At 40.0% G+C, this 15,270-nt stretch overlaps 1 protein-coding gene across 1 annotated transcript in view; it reads left to right on the top strand.

The window, feature by feature from the left end:
* Positions 1–1,414: 1,414 nt before the first annotated feature.
* PRKG1 (protein kinase cGMP-dependent 1) overlaps positions 1,415–15,270 on the top strand; it is a 1,344,779-nt gene continuing 1,330,923 nt past the window's right edge. The window contains exon 1 of the mRNA XM_017536379.2: positions 1,415–3,156. Coding sequence (XP_017391868.1) covers positions 2,891–3,156 — 266 coding nt within the window. The 5' untranslated portion in view covers positions 1,415–2,890. The remainder of the gene's footprint in view (positions 3,157–15,270) is intronic.

Here is a 15,270-nt window from a genome sequence, read left to right as displayed (position 1 = left end):
TAATGCATTTTGAGTGGAAGCAGTGCTGCATAGAGTATTAAGACAACCTGGGTCAAATCTGGAAAATGTGGCCACGGGTAAATTATCTAGTCTGGCCAAGCATCAGCTTCTCCATGTATAAAACAGAAATAAGTACTAGTGCCTATCTTACGGAGTAAGTGTGGAGATTAAGATCAGTTACACAAAGGGCTTAGCCGTGGGCTGGCACATATTAAATACTCAATAAATGTTGACAGTCATCATTGTCATCATCCAGGCTAAAAGATATCAAATGTAAAAACAAAAGATTTTTAGTCTGACACAAAATTCTGCATCTTTTCTTTATTTCTCACAAATATGAAATGAAAACACTGGGACAGGTATTTAAGGACATAACCCCAACTTCATTGTGATTGAGATTTTTATTTAGCAAATTTCTCCAAGGGCACTAGATGGCGACCTTCTCCTTTAAGAAAAAAAAATCTACGGTTTCATTAATACCCCTGCTTTGACAATGTTATTACTACAGATTTAGAAGTAAGCAACAGAGGGTAAGGTCACATCTTTCAACACTGAATCATCAGAATCATAAAATTTCTAAATTTTCGGGATCTACGCTAGCAGCAACATGAGAGGGAAAGCATGCTTTATAGGTATTAGGTGTCCTGGGCTCAAACTTCTGCCCTTGAAGTGATCTTGGACTTTTCCTCTCAAGATCTAATTTTCCTCCTTTATAATATGAGGTTGTTGGGTTAGATCATCTTCAAAGTTTCTTCAGCTCTAATGTACTATGACATGATTTTTAATAATTCAGTGTTTATTCTTCTACCAGCATGTCTTTTCTCAAGGTTTCCTTATGGTCTAAATTAAATACTTCTTAAGCCAATGGACAAGATTTAATGTCACTAGCAATCAACATTATTTAAATTAAAACTGACTTATTAAAAAATAACTTTTATTTTGGAAGATGGGGATGAATTTAGGGTTTTCAGGTGTGTGTTTGAAATCTAAGTTTAAAGGTTCCTTTTTTTAATAAGCAGAAGAAACATTTGAATATCTTCACTTATAATGTAAGACTTGGAAAAAACCTTTTAAGAGTTATTTTAACACTATTTTTATTTATTCTGTAAATAGATTTATTTGAAGCTATGCCTAGATTTTTGAATGTGATCAAAGTTTTTTTCTAATGTATTATTTTAAAATGTCAATTATTTTAGTTTTTATAAAAGGATTATAGCAGATTAATAGACGGAAGCAACAGAATAGCAACTGTCAACAACATAGAGAACCCTTTCTCAAACATCAGTAGATGTAGCTAGACTTTAGCATCTGGTGCAATTAAGAAATTCAGATGTGGTTTAAAACATTTTTAATGTATAATAATCAGGTAAGTAGAACAGTAAATAATAAACAAATCTCCAAATAACATATACACTTGTTTTTCCTTTACTTAGTTGTTTCAGACAAGGTAGAATAATTTTTTTGTAAGTAGCCAGTAATTATACATTGATTTTTCTTTTTTTAAGGAAGGTTACTGTTTAGGAAAGAATCTTTTGGTATCTTTTTGCAACTATTCATAAAAAAACATTTATTAATGTGTTGACTATTATCTGAAGAAATACCTCTCACTCACTACCAAATCAAACTCTCAAATAAATACTCTCTGTGATATGTACAGATAAAAAAGGAAAGTATAAGAATCTGTGAATACCCTATTATTCTACTGTGTCGAATAATAATCCCTTTAGCCTAGGGTAGATGGTGGATGCACAGGTAAGACCTAAACACAGATAATTAAAGATGCAATTTCTTCCCCCAAACTGGAACTGGTAGGATGACCCAGCTTAACACTGGTGGCCACCACTTCAGAGCCACTGAGGACGAGGTTGTGATATAATTTGGATGCTCTCTATATAACATTGAACCAACGGTAGTAGATGAAAAAAAAAACTCAGACACAAAAAGTTTACAATTAACGCATGGTCTTTCTCTTTTCCGTAATCATTTGGCTCATTAACATATGTTCAACCAACTTCCCCACCAACAATTTTAGTTCACTATGTCCAGTAAGGCTTTACGCTGAAAAACCTTGGAACTGGTATTGCCCTGTCATTCTTACTGGGGTCACAACCATGGGACTTCACAGTAACACACACACACACATACACAAACACACACACACCCCTTCCTTACTGAATCCATCCAGGCATCAAGAACAGAAAAGAAGTAAAAGGCGAAGACCAAGACGCATTTATGCAGGTTACTGTCTAAAGGCAGTTTAATATTTATGAAATGTCACACACAGACACACACACACACTCACACTCTTTAGGATCCAGTTACAAGCGCTGCGTCATCCGCCAGATCACATGGTAATTGTTGCTATTTCAAGGATCAAGTGGCATAAAGCTCCCCCCCACCCCACCCCCTTCCCTTGGTACCATATAGCGTGGAAGAGTGAGTTTTGTGTGATGGAGTGGGACCAGGCTCTCTGATCCAACCGTCTGCTAGCAACTCGGCTGTCGGTGGGGTGGCGCGCGCGTATTCTCACGGAGCGACTGGGAAAGGGGGACGGGGGAGGGGGTCTCAGGGGAGGAAGGGCAGCTCTAATTGGTTTCTCAATGAAAGATAATCACCTACTCCCCGGAGAGGCTGGAGATTAGCACTCTGCCTCTCCTCTCCATCGCTTTTAGACTTCTCATCCTCCCCTCGGTGCTTTTAGTCCATTCAGCAGAAGCGGATCGAAGCAGGCGGCTCCCCGCGCCGCATTAAGGGCGCACTCCGCGGCGCTCGAGTACTTAGCGCCCATTCACTCGCTCACCCGCGCCCGCCGCTCCCGGCTGCCGTCCCAGCCGCCGCCGCCGCCGCCGCCGCCGCCCGAGAAAAAGTTTCGCGGAGGGGCTCTGAGAAAATGAGCGAGTTGGAGGAAGACTTTGCCAAGATTCTCATGCTCAAGGAGGAGAGGATCAAAGAGCTGGAGAAGCGACTGTCGGAGAAGGAGGAGGAAATCCAGGAGCTGAAGAGGAAACTCCACAAATGCCAGTCGGTGCTGCCCGTGCCCTCGACCCACATCGGCCCCCGGACCACCCGGGCGCAAGGCATCTCGGCCGAGCCGCAGACGTACAGGTCCTTCCACGACCTCCGACAGGCGTTCCGGAAGTTCACCAAGTCCGAAAGGTAGGCGCGGAGGCCGCGGGCCCGGGTGCAGGTCCCGGCGGGCAGGCGGCGCAGAGGCTGGGGGCTGCGGCGGCGGCGGGGGCGGGTCGCCCTAGGGCGCCCCCTGTTCGCTCGCTGCGGCGCGCGGAGTGGGGGTGGCCCCGCGGCCCGGGAATGGGAAGTGTTTATTTTTATTTCTGCCCATCACGTGCTGTGCTTGTCTCCGCCGGGCTGGGAAAGGCGAGCTCCTCTGGGAGACGCGCCCCTGTGGCTTGTGGGGGTGGGGAGGAGCACCGCGGAAAGTTTCCTCGCGCGAGCTAACTTGTGCCCTCCACACTCGGCTGCAGTCGCGCGGCTGTCCCTCGTGCGCCCTGCTGGGGGCGTCCACGCAGGCACCCAACCCTGCCCATTCGGGGGCCTGGAGAGCTTCGCAGTGGCAGCCCCGGGACTCGGGCCACTGGACATGCTCAGTGGGGCTGTCCGGGCCTCCCAGGGAGGGGCGAGTGGAGGCTGGATAGGGTTGGGTTCAATTTAGGGACTGAACTTGCCCAGAACCCGAGCTCTGCTGGCGGGCTCGGGGACGCCGGGGGAGAGGCGGGACAGGGGCTTGTCTGTAGGGCAGGGATCCAGCCTGGAGCATGGGGCCAGGCGGAGGAGAGAGGGGTTATTCACAGGGTCACTTTCAAGGCAGCTGTGATGTCAGCAAGACATTGCAAAGAAACCCCACCTTCTGGACGTTCCTTTGCTCTGATTGTGTGTCTTCCAGAAGTGCGATACCTTGGGCTGCCCTGTGCTTGGAGTCTGCTCGGTGATCTTGCACCTGAAGCAGATTTGGGTCTGCTCCTCAGCCCTGTCCCAAGGTGGATACTACGCCCTCCGTTTTTGTTTTCCTCTGAATCCCTTCCTGGAAAAGTTGGGATGAAGAGGGCGGAGGGGTGAGGGTAGTCTGTTTCTCTGGACGCCTCCAGGGCTCCTTCCTTTCTTACTTTCCAGCACTTTAAGACACAAATCCTACCAGTTCAAAGTTGTATGTAGCTTGTTTGGGGTGTGCAGAAGAGGCTGGGTGGATTTTGGCCACAAGTAGGAAGCTTTTGCACTCCACTCGTTGCCTTCACCGGAGAAGGCTGATCGATTGGCTGCAGCATTAAAGCGCCTCTGGACATTAGGGAGAGGAAGTGCAGACTCCAAAGCCCATTACTGGCTTTTAGTCTCTGGAAGTGCAGGGCCGAAAGTACATTTCTCAGGATATTGAATATTGCATTAGGCGTGCTTTCATGCCAGCCTACCTCTCTTACTCCTTCCCTCTTCTTAGATCACTTGCTGTCTGAGTTTGGGGCCCTCAGGGGACTCCTAAACTAGTCCCCCTCTCTGCTTTTAGCTCTCCCACTTTGAAGCAAGCTCTTCCGAAGAGCATGTCCTCTCCACTGTCCCCATCCAGGTCAGCTCCAGGGTGCTCAGTGTCTCCGGCTGGTCTTCTTCACCTCCTCCATGTCTGCCTCTGGAGTCCTTCTTGTGTATTGATTATATGGGATGGGGAGCCAGGGAGGCTGAGCAGGAGTTTAGAGTTATTAGAAGGATACCAGGAGCTGGGAGCCAGAGGGGGAAGAAAAACAGGAATCAGGCAGAAAGGACTCGTCTTAGGAATTGTGGGACCTTCTGAACAGCCATCTCAGAGGACAGCTTTAAGATTTTCTGAGTGACATTCCACTTACGAAGTGACACTGTTCACATGGCACCTTTGGGCCATCCTGCCTTGAAAGTCCCCCTGTTGGATGAAACAGTGGCATTTTCCTTCCTTTTCTCAGGACTGCAAACAGCTACTATTTGGCCTTGCCCTTGCCTGGGAAGCTGCTGCTGAGTCTTGTCTCAGCCGGGCTGTGCATTCCGAGCCGCTGCCCTGCCTTGCGCTCAGCAGCTGGAATCAATCTGCCCACCTCCTTAAGAAGCCACTTCATCAGCGGTCACCCAGCAGCTGCTCGCCTCCCAGGGCTGCCGGGCTCGGGCTTTATCGCATTTTTGAAATTTCAGATTTCTGTGTCTGGGCTATGCCCCTCAAACAGTAACCGCACCGCTTTGCAGCAGGGAGGAGATTTCACCAGGGTATGGCGGGGACAGGAGAAAAGCTTTCCTTCCCAGAGTCCACTCTCATTCCGAATCTGCTCTCAAAGAGGCAGGAAATCTCTAAGAATGGAAGGAGGTGTTTTTGTTGTTGTTGTTTGTATGTACTGGGAGAAGATGGCAGATATGCACACAACATTCTTCTTCCAGCCCTCTCTCTTCCCCTCCCTTTCCCAACATTTTCATGTTAGGGGTAGGAGCATTCATCGTTAGTGGATCATAGAGGTCAGTGCATGTTTGTGTCTATAGCAAATAGCTGGAGTTTTTCTACTTCCTCTCTGTGCTCATTTACACTGGGAGTGAGGGTAAACTTTTTCCCACTCAGCGTTTACTTTCATACTTTCGAATGGAAGTGTGGAGTTTATTTTCAGCAATCTGACTCATTAGAGTTTAACAATTTTTGACAGGTATAATATATGGGGATAGTAACCGTTAGAATTAGGTACTCTTCCTAGCACTTAAAGAGACAGTACTAAATTATCATTGGCTAGCTACCTTATTTTGGCCAAGACAGGAAATAATTTATCAAGGTATTTCTGGGATACAACATTTAATATGAAACAAGATGCTTTTAAAATATAAATTGTTTAAGAATGTTCAGGTAAGGATTTGATGAGTAGATAGTCAATCACGTCACCTGGTTTGTTTTTTTTTGTAAAAGGCTGTGCCATTCTCATGGGCATGCTGGGGCTGAAAGAGAATGCTTTATTGAAAAGCTTATGTTTAGTTACGATTTCTGTAGCATTTGAATGATAACTATTCCTGCCACAGGTTCATTTCAAACTATTAAGACACCCAGTTTTTATACCACCAAGAACAGAAATGTAGTTTGAAAGTTCAGCGAGCCCTTTCTATCCATAGGTTCCACATCTATGGATTCAACCAACTGAAGATCAAAATATTCAGGAAAAAAAATGATTGTGCCTGTACTAAACATGTTGTATAGCCTTTTCTTCTAAACAATATAGTGTAACAATGATTTACATAGAATTTATATTCCAGTAGGTATTGTAAGTAATCTAGAGATAAGTTAAAGTATATGAAAGTATGTGTGTAGGTTTTATGCAGCACTACACCATTTTATATAAGGGACTTGAGTATCAGTGGATTTTGGGATCCTTGGAGGTCCTGGAACCAATCCCGCATGGATACTGAAGGATGACTCTGAAGGAAATTTATTTATTGAAAAGAATGATAAAAAAAAAAAAAAAACTTTTGCCTATAAACACTGGTTTAGTGAATGATTGCAATCTTAAAAATTTACGTAATAGGTGACAATATCTTAAGCTTGGAATTCATTAACTATTGTAATCTAGTAAGTCCAATTAGCTAGATTTCTATGTGTCCACAGAGGGTATAATGCACAATCTCCATTAAGAATGATCTAAGTACCTAAGGAATGCTTAGATGAAAATTATACTAGGAAAGGAAGATCTGAGCTCTCAGCGTAAGTATCAAGTGTACAGTATGATGATCATGTTTAAAAAGAACATATCTGACTTATTGCGGTACTCATTTTCAGACCCTTTAAGAAATGCCCAATAGGGATCAAGTGATTATCTTTGAAAAGTGCAAGCTGTTTTGGATGGCGGTGATGATATTTTACATTTATGTTGAAAATACTGTTTTTCTGCCAAAGAACTCCAAGTGTTTTAGATAGATATCTGTGAATTCTTGATGTTCTTAATGAATATACTCCACATCAAGACTTACCTGTTATCCTTAATTCTTTCCCTTACTTTTTTTGCACACACCTAAATTCCTTGTTTTGGCTGCCTAGTTAGCCAGTGTGTGCTCAGGAACTGCACACAATTTTTTTTTTTTTAATGAGTACAAGCAAAGGTTAGAATCAATATTAATCTGTTACAGAAATAAAAATAGACTGTATTCCAGACTCATTTGAGTTATTCTTGTCATGAATCCCTTGATTCTTGATAATGTAAGTTGATCATTTGGAACTGGAACTTCCTTTCACTGGGGCATGGATACCTTGGGATGCATGCCCCAGAAAATTCATTACCTTTTGCCTCTCTGATCCAATTCACATTTGATTTGACCTTAGGACTAAATCAAGAAGTTTGCCCTACTTTTTATATAAGTAAGTTCAATGAAGCGAGTAAGTCTCAGCTGAATCTTGGGCCCAGAGTCAATTCTTTAATAATTGTTCATATTGAAAATACACAATGCTGTAAAATAGCAATGACAGCAATAATAGAGATAGCTAATATTAGCAATCTTAGAGCTGTGCTGAGCTATTTACCTGCAGTAGCTCCTTGTTTTCTCACAGCAGCTCTAAAGGGCATCCCCACTTTTCAGGTGAGGAATCTGAGGCTTGAAGAAAATTTAAGTCACCTATCTAAGGTGTCACTACTAGGAAATGCTGTAAAGTTTCAAACCTAAATCTCAAAGATTTTAGAGCCCAAGTACTCAACCACTATACTATGTAAACTTGGAATAGGACTGGTTCTAGCTTAGTAAGTGGGGAATCCTTCCAAATAGGAAGAAATGAACCTTCCCTAAATTAGAATGGGAGTTAAAAGTCTGGGAGCAGTGATAGACTAACCTTATGAGAAAGTGACCAATGAACCCTTGTATCTAGCATGTGTCCATTGGATCTACCATGCCAGGCTGGAATTTTCTCAGTTAGCTCTGCTCTTGGGATTGCCATACCAGTCTTTCATCTTCTTCCTTCCTCATCCAACTTCTCCATCTCAGTGCCATGTTACAGATGAGTAATACGGTTATGAAGGATGTGAAAATGACCTTGGACACCTCCTTGGAATACCCTTTGCTATTTGTTACTTGTGTCCTTCATGTGAATTATTTTATCCCTACCTTTCCCACCATCAACATGGATTGATTATTGCCTGATAATATGCCAATATGTTAACCTGTTACCTCTTTCTGATGAACATGGTAATATGCTAACAGGAGCATTTGCGAGAGGATATTTATTGAGCTTACTCAGCTGAGAAACGTTTCTGACAAGATTTTAAAAAGAGGCAGCCCAAGGAAGGGAAAAGAGGATTTTTAGGCAGCACGGCTTGTAAACATCCTTGTATTTTGCCATATGTGATGTGAAGAGGACAGGACCTGAGTGTAAGATCTTCACATGTGCTTTTAGTCAAAGCTGTACAGGAGGCAATAGTGTCTTGATTTCAGTAATGAGAAAACTGAGCAAATCATTGTGCAAGTGTCCTTTAAAAAATCTCAGAAATAAGACCAGAAACAAAATTAAGTTGATCATTTTTTAAATTTTGCATGGGTCCCAGTGTTTGTGAATTGATGTCTTCAATGTATCTGTTTATATTTGTTATTTAAGACACGTTGATTTTGCTTTGGGGTTAGTTCAGGTTTCAGAGTCATGTGCCTTTTCTAAATGTATTTGTAGTATAACAGGAGTTCTTGTTCCATTTGAATTACCAATACATGTACAGGTTGAAAGTTTACATTTAATCTTGTATTCATTGGAAATTTGACCCTCACAAAACTATTTCTGACAGACCTGAAAAAACAAAAGATGTCATATCTTTTTCCTCTTTCCTGACCAAGGGCCTCTTTCCTAGTGCCCTCTCACCATAGTTGTAGGAGATGCTGAGAGTACGTTAAAACCCTTTCTTTTGATAAGATTTTTCAGGTGATTTTGTAGTTGCTCAGAGTATGAATAATTATTTTCATTTGCCATTGAGAACCTGCTTATCAGAGTTCAGGACCCTTGTTATCTAGGTTTCTTGTAGCTCTTGGAAGTTACTGTGAGCTCTGAGATAAACCAGGGAGAGTATATCCTGTTTCACAAAAATGAAAGCTCAGAAGTTTGGGAATTGTCAGAAAGGAATACTGACCTTGAGTCTAGAGTCATTGGTGTGCTGTGCTGTTGGCTCCCTGAAGAGAAAAGAGGAAGTGAAAAAAAAATGAAGGGAAAAGAAAAAAATGTGTTTATATGTGTGTGTGTGTGTGTGTGTGTATATATATATATATATATATATATGTATGTATATGAACACATACACACAGATGTGTCAAACTGCCACCACTTTATTAAATTTACAAATGTACATTTCTTATAGCAATTATTACTGTAAAAACCCTCTAGGTTGGTCCAAATCAGTTTCCTGTAGAACAGAGTGTTTGCTTCTTGGGTATGTTATTACAAAGTAGATCACAGCATCTAAGAGTTTATAAAATGCTTTTGTTTTGTTTTGGTTACATAGCCCAGTGCTTAGCCCAGAACAAGGTACTAGATTCAGTGTTTGCCACTCCTTGTTGAAGTATTTCATCCTACTTCTACTCAGTGATGATTTGTCATCTCCTTTTCCTTGCTCCTGGATCTGCCCGTGTTCTGTGACTATCTTTCAGGTACTTGTTTTTCTTCTGGCTTAACATCTGTAACTCCTATTAGATCTCTTTTATTTGTAGAAGTCATATAACAGTAAATATGGAGTAGATTTCTTACTCAAACTATCACTCTAACCTCTTAAAATCTTTCATGTTCTGAGATAGTTGAGATATTATATAATTTATATTTTCTGAGGATTCAGAAATAATTATTTATTAATTGTTCATGTTGAAAATACGTGCTTTAGGCTGGGCGCAGTGGCTCATGCCTGTAATCCCAGCACTTTGGGAGGCCGAGGCGGGCAGATCACCTGAGGTCAGGAGTTCAAGGCTAGCCTGAGCAACATGGTGAAACTCTGTCTCTACTAAAAATACAAAAATTAGCCAGGCATGGTGGCACATGCCTGAACGCCTAGCTATTTGGGAGACTGAGGCAGGAGAATCGCTTGAACTTGGGAGGCAGAGGTTGCAGTGAGCCAAGATTGTGCCCCTGCACTCTAGCCTGGGCAACAGAATGATAGAGTGAGACTCTGTCTCAAAAAACAAAACAAAACAAAACAACAAAACAATGCTTAAAAATATTTGCACACTGCAAAATGAATATATCCAAAAAATGTATATCTTATAAATAGATTTGTTTTATTATATAACAACTGGTAGTAGAAACTAATCTCCTTGTTTTATTTATTGTTCTTAAACAACAGATTTCATTTTTTAAAATGCTTAGCTTTCTCTGCACTACTCACTAAACATTATTGATGGGTCACCAACTTGGGGGTATACTATGTTGATTTTATTTTAAACATTTTTATATTGTTTCTTACGTATGAATATCATAGAAACCCATACTACCTTAGAAAATGTTGTTGTTTTAAATTCAATCAACATTAAGTTTATATCGACTCAAAAGTTTTAAAACACTGTTTGTAATTTATCCTGTCCAATGTGCTAGCTGTATGTTCAACTTTTCTCTAGTGCATATTGATTTTGTATATTTTTGGAAATTAGTCCTAAGCAGTTAATTTGTTATTCCAAGATTTGATTTGGATTGATTTTGTTATGTATTTGAACCCATTGATAGCACTTTCATGTGCAAGATGATAACATGACTGTGCCGATTTCATGTGAGTGTTTATTTATTAAGGCAAATCCAGGAAGACATCTACTGTAATCAGCTTATTAGATTTAGTTTGATTGTTTTATTTGTAATAGGTATTTTGCAAATATACTTCTTCATTTATCCTCTCGGACTTACTCCTAATTCAGACTGTCCTTCCTTTTTAGCCAATTTAGAGAGAACTTTAAAATGTGTTTCAAATTCTCAGACGTGTCTTTATTCGAGCACCCTGAACACAAACACTGCAAAAGTACTGGTAACAACCTTACAGGATTCTAAAAATAATGATATGTTTGCCTCTTACAAATATTCGTGAGTCTGTTTATTCAACTCTATGGTACCGTGATTGTCTAACAAGAAAATCTATAAGCCTTTGGTTAAATTTTAATATTTTTCTTGATGCTTCTCATTGCCCACATAGTACAGATAATGCTAATTTCATGTATCACATGGTCACCAAGGGACTTGGCTACGTATGCTAAACATTTTCCAAATAGAAAATTCTTTTGTATCTTAGGCTGTAAACCCTTGGGTAGAAACCAGGTCTGTTTACAGTAAAAATTTCAGCCAAGTAAAACCCTCGCTTACCATACATTTCTCTTCCCACATGCTACTTTTCAGAGAAGAGGTAAGAGCAGCACTATCTAGAATGTTTTAAAAGCAAATTTTAAAAACCCTGAAGACTTCCCAAGAATAAAACCAGTTCATACTCAATTCAGTCTCCTCTCAGAGAAAAATATCACTCCAAAATATTCAATCCAATATCCTATGTTTTACTCTGGCTGACTTTAACTGTGGTGCCAAGACACAATGGTGTGTATTTGATTTGTTGCGAGGTAGAAACGAGTAAATAATGGCTTAAAAATCAAAATTCATGAATAATTTGTTTCTCAAAAAATAACATTGAGTGCACTCACAGACACCTCCCTAGGGATAGCCATTTTCTTGCATTCCAATTGGCTTTCTTGACTGGGAAGATTACAAATATATGGCAGGAAATTGCACACAATCCACAGGCAGTCTTGTCTTTCCACCAGAGTATGTTGCACATGGGAATGTTATCTATTTTGTGAATCACTGCAGAAAAAAATGTTTGAGAGCCTCTGATCTGAGCTATGGTTCTAAAAATCAGAATGTTGACTCTGTGTCACTTAAAGCTACTTATTTATAAGTAAAGGTTGTAAGATTCACTCAATTCTACTTAGCCAGCACCTATGTTTCATAATAATGATTCCCAAAGTGTGGTATTTGTATAATTGGTGGCAACAGGAATGTTTCTATGTGGTAAACAAGTGAATTTAATTTATAGTTATAGACATTTTAATTACTGTTGGAAGAAAACATACAACAATCACATCCAATCCATGCTGTGTAGCTATGTTGCAGAGAGTAAGGCTAAGTATCAAGAGTTCATAGATTTTTTTTTAATGAGGCATACAAATACATATTGTGCATAAAACGTTTGAGAGCCTCTGATCTGAGCTATGGTTCTAAAAATCAGAATGTTGACTCTGTGTCACTTAAAGCTACTTATTTATAAGTAAATGTTGTAAGATTCACTCAATTCTACTTAGCCAGCACCTACGTTTTATAACAATGATTCCCAAAGTGTGGTATTCGTATAATTGGTGGCACCAGGAATGTTTCTATGTGGTAGACAAGTGAATTTAATTCATAGTTATAGACATTTTAATAAGTGTTGGAAGAAAACATACAACAATCACATCCAATCCATGCTGTGTAGCTATGTTGCTGAGAGTAAGGCTAAGTATCAGGAGTTCATAGATTTTTTTTAAATACAAATACATATTGTGCATAATGTCAATATGGGTATACAAGAAAGGTTTGGGAAAGATTGATCTAAAATCATTTTCAACAAGGAATGAAATGGATTGCTTCCCTGGTTTGTGTTTCTGCTCGCCACTGCCCTGTTTGAAGAATTCTGACCGAGTTCTCTCTGTGTCTGTGTTTGAATGACTCATTACATGCTGTTTGTCAACTTCTTCATGGGAATTGCAGTGGGGACATAGAGATAGATGGAGATGGTGGTTTTCATAAAATATAATCTTTCTTTGAGGATAAGTCATTCTGGTTAAAAAATTCTCACATTAGTACATCACCAGAAAAACATTCGATTCTCATCCTCCTTCAGATTTATAAACTGTCTTGTCATGAGACAGTGAGGTCCATAGCAGAACTGGCACCGGCCAGCCTAGAAATAATAAAGGATGCTGGGGTACCCACTCCTTCCAGCCTGGGTTCCCTGGGGAGCTCTGACTTCCCATACTGTCTCTGCAGTGAGGTCTCTTGTCTCCTCCTCCAGGATCTTTCTTGATTCCTGACAGTAGGTGACTATGGTTTGACGGGCCATTCTGTCATGTGGCATTTTATAGCAGAATGCATGATGCTTCCCCCACCCCTTTCTTTGTAAAGAAACAATTTAGAAAAAGTTTGGAAGGGAAAAAAATATTTGATAGAATGCACATTTATTTTCCCTTAATCTGTTCCCTTTCCTTTTAGGAAAAAATAACTAGATTATTCAAAATTATACCTGTGAATTTTTTTAAAAAATTATATTGTTAAAAGGAATGGCTTTGTTGTTAAATGAGAAAAATATAAAGAGGAAAGAAGCATATTACATGCAGAATGAGGAGTCTGCAAACATTCCCTTCTCTTTCTAGAGCATAGTTCAGGTCATCTCCCCAATGGCTTAAGAAAGGGAATCTTTAAGGTTTGAATAGAAGTACCCTCTTAAAGGTAGGAAAGACACCAAAAATAGGGGGTACAGTGGGGAGAAGATACAGGGGGAGATAGAGAGAGATTTCAACAATTACCACAAGATGGCAGCAGAAGTATAATATTTAACAATCGTGGGCTACACTAGGAGTGTGAAATGGATTTTCGTTGAATTTTAAAATATATTGTCAAATATATAACTTTCTTAATATCAGGATTCATATGTTTGAAAAGTGTATTATCAAATACATATGGTCTTACATTTTTTCCAGTTAGTAGTGGTTTTGGGGAATGTATTTAAAAAGCTGAAGTTAAATTTTCTTCTCCAGTGTTTGCCCTAAAGAATAGAGAAACAATTAGTACAGCTTGCGTGGAGAGTTCTTTGAACATTGATAATAGACTGAGGGAAATTCCTAAAACCCCTGTGAGGAAACCTCTGGACTCATACTTGGCTGAGAGAAGAAAACAGAGAAATAATAGGAAATTAATAGTAGTAAAAAGATATATATGTGAGGAAGACAAAAGGAATGGCTTCCTATTTACTCCCTTCTACCCCCATAACAAATTAAAAGAACATTATTATAGGAAAAGTTAGATCAGTTAATAAATGAAACTCATAATAGGTTGTTTAATCTCCTTGATAATTCTGTGATTCTAGAATGTAGTTAATTAAATCTTAATGTGGTCTGTTGTAATCTGAGATTCCCATTATAAAAATATGTTAATCGAGTTAATATGATTATTTACATATATCTAAATATTTTTAAGAGAATGGCAAAGTGTTTTATGAGATACTCTGAATATAAACTGCTTCTCAAAAATTTTAGGGTAAAGAGTAATCTGGTTTATACCACACAGGGTTACATTGTGGGTCGGATCTAATGGACTGTACGTTTTTGGATCGATAATCCCTCAGAAAGTGCCATTCAGCCTTCCTGTAAAAGGCTATTTCATCAGTCTGTGATCCTTCTCATGTGAAGCCTCCCAGGGGCCTGGATTTGAAGCAGTCTTGCTGCTGGCATCATTTGTGACTTAGCGCTGAGGAGAAATGTACTTATTTTGGTTTGTCTCAGCAATCAAGGGTCAGTGGTAAAAGGAAGTTGTACTCTGGGTCAAAACAAGTCAGTTTTGGATTAATGTTATTCCTTGGCCTAAACAGGCAAGAAGGGAACTAGAGAATTTAGAACAGTTAATATTTTCATGCCCTGTTTGACAATAAGATGCTTTTATAAAAAGTGTTTTGAAATTCTGTGATATATCTATTTGAAGTTATTAATATATAGAAATGCTCTCTGGGACAGTAGTCAATATTTTTCCTAAGTCAGGAAAAAAAAAATGTTACACTGTCTGTGACTGCCAGAGAACCAAGGGTAGACCGAATGTTGACTGTGCTTTCCAGTGTCTGCAGGGCCAAAAAAGAAAATCTAGCCTCCATTAGACATGGTGAAGCAAGCAATAAATAGTAATGCCTTTTATTTTCTCTGATCTTCTAGTTTGTTATCTAGGCCAAGACAAATTCCCAAAATGTAGCAGCAGGGTTTGAAGCATCTTACCTTTAAATCCCCTGGTTACCCAGCTTTACCATCTGACTCCAGGGCATCAGGAGAGTTGTCCACACAAGAGGGGACACACAGTGGACTCTCTGGGCTTCTTGATATTAGAGCAATTAAGAAAATTTTTTAAAAGTTTTATTTTGCCGGGCGCGGTGGCTCACACCTGTAACCCCAGCACTTTGGAAGGCCAAGGCGGGTGGATCACAAGGTCAAGAGATCGAGACCATCCTGGTCAACATGGTGAAACCCCGTCTCTACTAAAAATACAAAAAATCA

The sequence above is a fragment of the Cebus imitator genome, unplaced genomic scaffold, assembly GCF_001604975.1.
Source record: "Cebus imitator isolate Cc_AM_T3 unplaced genomic scaffold, Cebus_imitator-1.0 Scaffold97, whole genome shotgun sequence".
NCBI lineage: Eukaryota > Metazoa > Chordata > Mammalia > Primates > Cebidae > Cebus > Cebus imitator.
The sequence above is the reverse complement of the archived record's forward strand: the minus strand, read 5'-3'. Positions and strand labels throughout refer to the sequence as shown.